Source organism: Larimichthys crocea, chromosome XIV, assembly GCF_000972845.2.
Source record: "Larimichthys crocea isolate SSNF chromosome XIV, L_crocea_2.0, whole genome shotgun sequence".
Taxonomy (NCBI): Eukaryota; Metazoa; Chordata; class Actinopteri; family Sciaenidae; genus Larimichthys; species Larimichthys crocea.
In genome coordinates this window covers 4,022,002-4,030,877 of record NC_040024.1, presented here as the reverse complement: position 1 = coordinate 4,030,877, position 8,876 = coordinate 4,022,002, and the positions used below count along the sequence as shown (strand labels likewise).

Here is an 8,876-nt window from a genome sequence, read left to right as displayed (position 1 = left end):
TTATAAATATTATTATTATTATATTATATTATTAACACTTTAATATTTAAGATGCATTAAATCTGATGCACGATTTATCTCAAAGTTAATAACAACACTTATAAATATTATTATTATTATATTATATTATTAACACTTTAATATTTAAGATGCATTAAATCTGATGCACGATTTATCTCAAAGTTAATAACAACACTTATAAATATTATTATTATTATATTATATTATTAACACTTTAATATTTAAGATGCATTAAATCTGATGCACGATTTATCTCAAAGTTAATAACAACACTTATAAATATTATTATTATTATATTATATTATTAACACTTTAATATTTAAGATGCATTAAATCTGATGCACGATTTATCTCAAAGTTAATAACAACACTTATAAATATTATTATTATTATATTATATTATTAACACTTTAATATTTAAGATGCATTAAATCTGATGCACGATTTATCTCAAAGTTAATAACAACACTTATAAATATTATTATTATTATATTATATTATTAACACTTTAATATTTAAGATGCATTAAATCTGATGCACGATTTATCTCAAAGTTAATAACAACACTTATAAATATTATTATTATTATATTATATTATTAACACTTTAATATTTAAGATGCATTAAATCTGATGCACGATTTATCTCAAAGTTAATAACAACACTTATAAATATTATTATTATTATATTATATTATTAACACTTTAATATTTAAGAGGCATTCATCTGATGCAGGATTTATCTCAAAGTAACATCAACAACATTTTCTATTTTATTTCATTTCTTTTTTTCTATCACTTACTTTTGTAATATTATTTATATTATGGTCACTACTCTTGCAATAATATTATTTGTATCACGGTCACTTTTTTTTGCAATATTTCTTACACTATGGTCACTTTACATTACAATACTCTTTTTATATATCATGCCACTTTTATCCTCAGTACTTGTCTGTTTGAAGGTTGATTGTTTTTTCGTGTTTGTAGGTTATAGATATTTCTGTCTGTTTTTTGTGTATTTTTCTACTTTTTTCTAACTCTGTAGTGTATGCTACACTTTACTCCGCTGCTGTAACAAGTGCATTTCCCTGTGGTGGGATGAATAAAGCATATCTAATCTAAACAAGTATTATTAACACTTAATTAAGCTTTAATATTTAAGATGCATTTAATCTGATGCAGGATTTATCTCAAAGTTAACATCAACAACATTTTCTATTTTATTTCATTTATACCTGGCAGTTATTATTTATATCACTTACTTTTGTAATATTATTTATATGATGGTCACTACTCTTGCAATAATATTATTTGTATCATGGTCACTTTCTTTGCAATATTTCTTACACTATGGTCACTTTACATTACAAAACTCTTTTTATATATCATGCCATGTTTTGAATGTTGATTGTTTTCCGTGTTTATTGTGTAGGTTATAGATATTTCTGTCTGTTTATTGTGCCTTTTTCTACTTTTTTATAATTCTGTAGTGTATGCTATACTTTACTCCGCTGCTGTAACAAGTAAATTTCCCCGTGGTGGGATGAATAAAGTATATCTAATCTAAACAAGTATTAACACTTAATTAAGCTTTAATATTTAAGATGCATTTAATCTGATGCAGGATTTAGGCATGTATCTCACTTAAATCTATGTTTTTATTTTAGTCTTTGGTCTAAATCAGTCCAATCATTTTTATAATATATTATTTATAGCCTGCTATGATTGAACTTTTTTTTTTTTGTGGGTCGAATAAAGAAGCATTTGAACCTCTAAGGACATAACTGTTATAGATATCTGTAGATGTGACACTAAATATTACTTTCTGAAGTCAAGTCAACTTTATTATCAATGCTGCCACATGTGCAGGACATACAGAGACATTCCCTCTTATCCCGGTGCAAACAGCTTGTATGGCAACAAGCTGCACCGCACCCATAAAAGCAGCTCACAGTGACTCAAAGTCAACATCAAACAGTTATAAATGTTATTAACACTCTAATATTTAAGATGCATTTAATCTGATGCAGGATTTAGGCTTGTATCTGACTTAAATCTATGTTTTTATTTTAGTCTTTGGTCTAAATCAGTCCAATCATTTTTATAATATATTAATTATGGCCTGCTATGATTGTCAGATACTGTATGGCTGCAAGATTTGGCTTAATTTTTTTGGTCGAATAAGGAAGCATTTGAAACTTTCTTTCTTTCTTTCTTTCTTTCTTTCTTTCTTTCTTTCTTTCTTTCTTTCTTTCTTTCTTTCTTTATCTAAAAATCTGAAAATGTCACATTTAATGATCCTATTTACAAAAACATTCAGAAGAAGTGCAATTTCAACAATATTATGCCCTCAGTTTATTATTCACACAGCTTTTTATGTACACGGTGTATCTACAAAGGTGCAAAACATTTAGTCAGAGGTATCAGGTAACCCAATTTCAGGATGTTTTTTAAGTGCTCGTGTGTGAGCCTTGAGTGAAGCTTTGTTTTATTGATGCTCATTACGAAGGTGGGCAGTCCCAAACATGCACAGAACTTTTGCAGTAAGGGGGCTGTCAGTTTGGAGTACCCCAGCAAGAGATACTGATAAAATGTCTCCAAGCCAACAAGAGGCAGATTTGTCTTTCGAATCTGAATCACACTGCAAGTCAGTTATTTCAAGTTGGATGTTGACGGGCAGATCAGAAGGTCACCAAAAACTAGAACATGATAAGATAATAATGATTTATTTTATTTTTTACCAGCAGTGTTATCACAGCATGAACAGTTTGCTTGCTTGATAGTGTTGTGTGCGACTCCCAGTTTAAACAGCTTTTACTTTTTATTGTATATTTGCAGTTCTCTACTTTGCAAAGTCATCCCGAGGGCCAGATTGGAGCCTCTGGCAGGCCGGTTTTGGCCCACAGGCCTTATGTTTGACACCTCTGGTCTAAATAATGCTGCACCGACTGTTTGTTGAAGGTATATAGGTTACATTTTATTGGGGAACATTTTATTTAACTGAATTTACTTGCAAAATCTTCCCAGGATATGATGGAAAACAAGTCCTAACATGTTTTTTTTTGTTTGTTTGTTTTTTCTACTTAACTAGTTTGTGTTAATTAAGAAGGACCTGGATTTCATGCATTAAAAATGTTGTGTCTTTATGCTCAACATAACATGTATTAGTCAAATAATGCCAGAATTATAGGATTAGAGCATGTATAGGATTAGTCTGATTGTAATATTTCAACTTAGACTCAGACTTTGTTGCAATCTGAAATGTGTATTTTTCTTAATTATAGACCATTTTTCTATAATCATAATCAATATATTTGATTTTACATAAATCTACTGTTGTTGTGTGGCATCCGCCACACTGAATATGACTCTAACATTATCTTTAATAATCCACTAGAGGGAGCAAAATCCACGCGTTAAATCTCATGTCTAAGCGTCTCAGTCATTCCCCACTCAGTATTCATCATAAGTGTTAAGCATTATTGGCAGTAAAATTCACATTCACTGATAACTATATGAAGGAGAATCATATTTTATTTAGAAACACACTGTTGCAAGGGCACAACATCACTCACATCAGCATATTCTGATCAAACAGGGCTAAAGGGAGAGATATTTATTGCAAAACATGGCCATATTTTATTGCAACTTCTCCACATTTTAGAGGTTAATAGGTACAAATACCACATTTGAAAGAAAATGGTTATTAGGGTATTGTTATGCTGTGTAGAATTTTGTAGACTATTCTATTTTTTTTTATGTCATCTAGACCCAAAGGCATCCACTACAAACATCTAGTCCAGAACGTGCATGCTCTTTCACGCTTTATAAAGGGCAGCTGTGAGGGATGATTGACTTGTGTCTGACAGATGTATCCAGGTCCAAATCCTTCCCCTGGATCTGGATCCTCTCCAGACAGCCTCTCAAAAACTTAGAGCCGACGTTGTCCTCAGCCTCACCTGAAAAATTGGGATGAAGAAGAAAATTTGAGTGTCCTTGTGTTGCCCTCCACCAAGCTCCCTGTCTGGACTAATTATATATATATTTGGCAACTTGTTTTCTTGTTTTGTCCATATTAATTTCTTATTAAAGGTCCAGTGTGTAAGATTTAGGAGTAATCCAATATTCATTAGTGTGTTTTTTTTATTAATATTATTATTGTGTGTGTTTCTATAAAAACTGTCTGCAGATCAAATTCATCTTAGTGATAATATAGGATCTTAAATTTGAAGCTACCAGGACTGCGCAGATGATTTGAAGACACCGCTTTGTTGTTTAATCTCACCTAGGAGACCTCCAATGGCCAAACGACCCTCTCTCCATAAGGTCATAAGGTGGGACGCTAGACTGACAGTCGATGTACCACCTCTTGATTCAGCAGTATATCGATGAATTTCTAGAGAATCTGCATGAAAGATTACCGCCACTCTCTTGAAATCGATTGACAAACTGGCACCAACGGCACCTCCATTCGCAAATTCGACAGTGAGCTCCTGCAAATTCAAGAGAGAGACAGACATCATCACTGTGCAGACAGGTCTGCCAAATTCAAAATGTCTGATTTATACGCATACCTGTTCTTTACTATTGGCCACTAAACTGAACATAAGCTTATTCCCAGGAGCCATGAGGCTCATAATGGTTCCATCCATCTTACTGAAATTTCCCCAAAATTCAACCCTGACAGCATCATCAGCAACAGGGAAATCTGCAAAAGAAAAAAAAAACTCAGATATAACTCAGGCCTCTTGGAAAACGTGTTGTTCTATGAAGGAGTGTTAGCACTTGCCTATATTTTCTATAATCAAGCACAGTGTTCCCACCTGAGGCGCTGAAATAGGAAAATCCAGTGCCAGAGAAGTAGCTGCCAGGCTGCACGTTGCCACTGCATGGCCATAAGTTATCCACCTCTGCCTCCCAGGGGACACTGAGGTTTAGCCAGTTCCCTTCCCGCACACAGCCATCCATCCGCGGCTCGAACTGAAGCACAGAAAGCAAGAATGCAGTTAGTGAATTGAACGGCAGTGCACATTGATACAGTCCCAATACAGGGTGCTTAAACAAAAAAACAAAAAAAAACTTGTTACACCTTACTGGGATGAAACAAAACAAACTATTTATAAGCCCATTTTATGATGTATGTTTTATCACCAAGGATAGCTGACCAAATGTTGGCACTAAGTCATGCAGGAGAGGTATTTCCAGCACAAAGCTGCAGCTACAGTGCAGAGTGATAAATTTTCAATTTTAAAACGCCAACTGAGGAGTATTTTTTCTGGTGTTAGTCCCTCAGAATGGGAAACAAAAGCTTCTTTTTAGACTCTTTAGAGAGAGAGAGAGAGATGCTGACTAAATCCTCAATAAACCAGAATACAATGCAGCCACCAAAGAGCTTGCTTTTAAATGTTTCGACAAAACAAAACCAACTCAAGGTCGGAAGAAGCATCACACATTCTTCAACGGCGGATGGAGTTGTCTCAGTCGTCATGGCAATGGGTATGTCGGTATTCAACATTTAACCGTCAACAAAATCCCAGGGTGGACTGACACACTATACCTCAACGATCAACTTTTCCTTTTCGATCAGGATCCCGCCAAGGGCCAGTCGAAGTTCCCCTGAAAGGGCTTCCTCTGGCTGTTGGGACTGCATTCCCACCACCAGCCCTTTGAGGCCGTCCACCTCTAGAATCACAAACTTCCCATGGTTGCTCACCTCCAGCTTGGCGGCACCAGGAGCACAAGAACAATTCAGACTGGTCACCACTTAACTACACACCATGTCTAGGTACTGTATGATTTGATATCCGATGTATATTTGCCAGTGAGAAATAACTCACTGTGTGCCATTTTCCATCGTTGAGTTTGTTGCCGCCTGTCACGCTGAGGAGGATGTCTCCTTTGCTGATCTGCATCAGAGGTAGGCCGTCTTTCAGGGACAGAACAAACCAGTCCTTCCCATCTTTGGTGTCTCCGTAAAAAATGACACCTTCTGGGTCAAACGTATGAAACTGAAAGGTTGACTTGATACTGCAGAGACAGAAAAGGAGAACAGAGTAATCTTAGAATTCAAGGAACAGATGTTCACGAGATGTAAAGAAGGAGATTTAGAGGTAGAACCAACAATCTTCGTAATCAACCCTTTACTTGCTTCCACTTAAGTTCACTTTCAGATATGCAAGAGCCATTTTTGCCTCCATTTTTTGCAAATTCGAGTTTTTCCTACATGCTTGAAAGAAGAAGGTGAAGTGTGGGAGAGAATTCATTTGGTTGCAACGTCCAACTTCACTGCTAGGTGGCACTAAATCCTACACCGGACCTTTAATGTGACCTTTAATGTGAAGAGTTCAGCGGTTTGCTCCTGCTTGGCGTACCTCCTGATGTTACTGACGTTGACTGCTGTCTGGATCAGTGGCCTCCAGATGTCTCTTTCCTGGCCGAGGTAGAAGGCAGAACTGCCTGATACTTTGTTCTGAAAAAAACAGAAGATTCTCATTTGACATTAAATCATCCATTTATTCTGCACAGTTCAATACTGAATCATCTCAAAAAACTATTTGAATGTCTGGATTTGAATTACTGCTTAACGAGGGAAGTGTGGTCACTCAAATTCTTGAGTGGTAATGAAGTGCAAAATCAATCAACGTGTGGAGTCGCTGACGTCGAGAGAGCCATATGGTGTCTCAGTATACAATGAGGTCTAAATTATCGCTCTGAGTCAATGAGGTAAAGACAGCTGCTGACGTATCGGTCCTCCCACAAACTGACTCAAACTGACTCCCACTAAGTTCTAAGTCTAAATAAATTATTAGGGCCTGCTGGGAAAGTCCTCCTTAACTGGAACCTTTAACGCATACAGTATGAGTTGATTTTTTTTTTTTTTACTGCATGTTATCTATTTTCATTTGAATCATTTTTTCAAATGTGCCTAAGAGACTCTGAGACAAAATTCCCCCAATTATTTAACGACTGTGTGACCTTTTCTTAATTTCCAGAGAGCAAAAACAACAATTCAAACACATCACAGGAACCATTCATCCATGATGCAGACATTTAAGGAGTTTATTAAAGCTACAAAATGCACATAGATCACCATATTTATATTAGGATTCCCACCATACACGCTCTTCAGGCTAGCAGATAGAGTGATAAGAGCATTTTAACACACACACACACACATATCGCATGTGAACATACCTTAGACTGCCCCTCGACTCCCCACCCCAGCAGCGTGAGACTCAGAGCGAACAGCAGTCCACCTGCCATCGCTTTCCAAAACACAGCCATCCTTCAGCGCTTTCACCCACCTAGGCCTCCCAGTGCGTAGTCTCCCGAGTCCTTGGGTGGTCTGGAGACTTCTAAATACCCTGAGGTGTCTGTGGTGGGACGATGAGGAGCAGAGAGGCTCTGCAGCTGTGTGTGTGTGTGTGAAGCGTTGGTGTATGCTGGCACGCTGTCCAGAGGGCAAACATGCCACGGTCAGTGCAGGTTATCGATCCCAATGTAGGGAGTGTTTCATGGCCGTATCGATGAAAGATGGGGTCTTTGTGGAAGTGTAGGTGGGGTGAAAGACACAGAGGGGCAGCAGGCAGACAGAGGTGGAGTCAAAGGCAGATAAAATAAAAGGTTAAAATCGGAATAATGTTTGATAAAGTGTGCATTTGAGTGTGCACAACTGCAGGCCGGGTTTAGTGACCTTAGTCAGGCCACTGGTGCGTGTTTACCCATTACACAGGAACTTTGATTCACCACCACTGGCTGTGTGGGTGTGGGTGTGGGTGTTGTAGACAGAGTTGAACTGTGCCTTAAGTCACTAAACTTTGTTGATTTCTTCTGCTGGCTGTGTTCCTGATCTTCTTCCAGGAAGGCTGTGATAACTAGGAAATACTCGGAAAAATCCAACGCGTGGGGATGAACAATCATCAAACAAACTAGCTATTCGAGTTCTCGAGCATTTCGAGTTAATCTGAAGCCCTGACACATCCGTTAACTCTCTCGCAGTACACGTCTTCTGCAGCGAGCACACATGTAGACAATAACACCAACAACGGCTCCATTCCATTTATCTGGATAGGAGTGTTTCTTGCTGTGCATGCGGGCCCATTGCTCACTGGGACACTTGAAAAGAAAAGAGCCATTGTTGATGTTATTAGTAACACCTGATTTACTAGCTACGACAAGTCTGTTCAGCGCTTTGCTGGGAAAAAACTGAATTTATTATTGCCAAGAGAGCTCTTTAAAACAGGCCACGAATGCACCGTTTTTATTCCCCGCCGCCTGACATTTCCTACGAATGTTTTGAAATCAATTGCAATATCCAAAATTCCTCCATTCACATTCGATTTCAAAGAAATTCACCCAACCCTCCCCCCAAGATCATATTTTGGGAGTGCAGTGAGTGAGTCACCGAGGCCGGGGCTGAGCTGTTTCTGTTTAAAACCACTGAGTGTCACTAGTGCGAAAGTGCTCGTTGGAGGATGCAAAGATCAGCGCCTGACTCTGACGCCGAGAAGAGGAAGCTGTGATCGGCCTCTTGTTTTCATGTCAGCAACAAACTTTCTGTGTATTTCTTGGGAGAAAACCTGAACGTACGCAGTAGTTCATGGAAAGAAAACCAAACATACTAAGAACCGTCCACCGGTGGAAACAGGAGATGTGAAATGAACGCTGAGTGATAGAAGTAAATTGCAGTATCGGTATCAAACAGTCGACTACGCGCTTAAAAGACGAGCAAAGGATGTCCACAATTTGTTCTGCTTTTAACCAATTCACTGAATGCATATTTCACAAGAGAATACAAAGGGAGGATCAAACAGTGCAAAACCAGGCCTCCGCCAACTTTAAGCACATGGTTCA

The 8,876-nt window shown here is 37.6% G+C and overlaps 1 protein-coding gene across 1 annotated transcript; it reads right to left on the bottom strand.

Moving 5' to 3' along the window:
* Nucleotides 1–3,607: 3,607 nt before the first annotated feature.
* Nucleotides 3,608–7,417, bottom strand: shbg (sex hormone-binding globulin). The gene is made up of 8 exons (XM_010737163.3): nt 7,218–7,417; nt 6,395–6,492; nt 5,861–6,050; nt 5,581–5,742; nt 4,847–5,003; nt 4,598–4,731; nt 4,309–4,516; nt 3,608–3,982 (listed from the first exon to the last, which is right to left on the bottom strand). The coding sequence occupies exons 1-8, from the start codon at nt 7,305–7,307 to the stop codon at nt 3,849–3,851; spliced, it is 1,173 nt and encodes a 390-aa protein (XP_010735465.1). The 5' UTR covers nt 7,308–7,417; the 3' UTR covers nt 3,608–3,848.
* Nucleotides 7,418–8,876: the final 1,459 nt, after the last annotated feature.

Excerpts from the sequence above, each read along its gene's own strand:
- shbg (XM_010737163.3), bottom strand. The coding sequence starts at position 7,307 with ATGGCTGTGTTTTGGAAAGCGATGGCAGGTGGACTGCTGTTCGCTCTG. Across the intron at positions 6,051-6,394 it reads AACGTCAGTAACATCAGGAG|TATCAAGTCAACCTTTCAGT; the intron begins GTACGCCAAGCA and ends CTGTCTCTGCAG. Across the intron at positions 4,517-4,597 it reads TGGCCAATAGTAAAGAACAG|GAGCTCACTGTCGAATTTGC; the intron begins GTATGCGTATAA and ends TTGAATTTGCAG.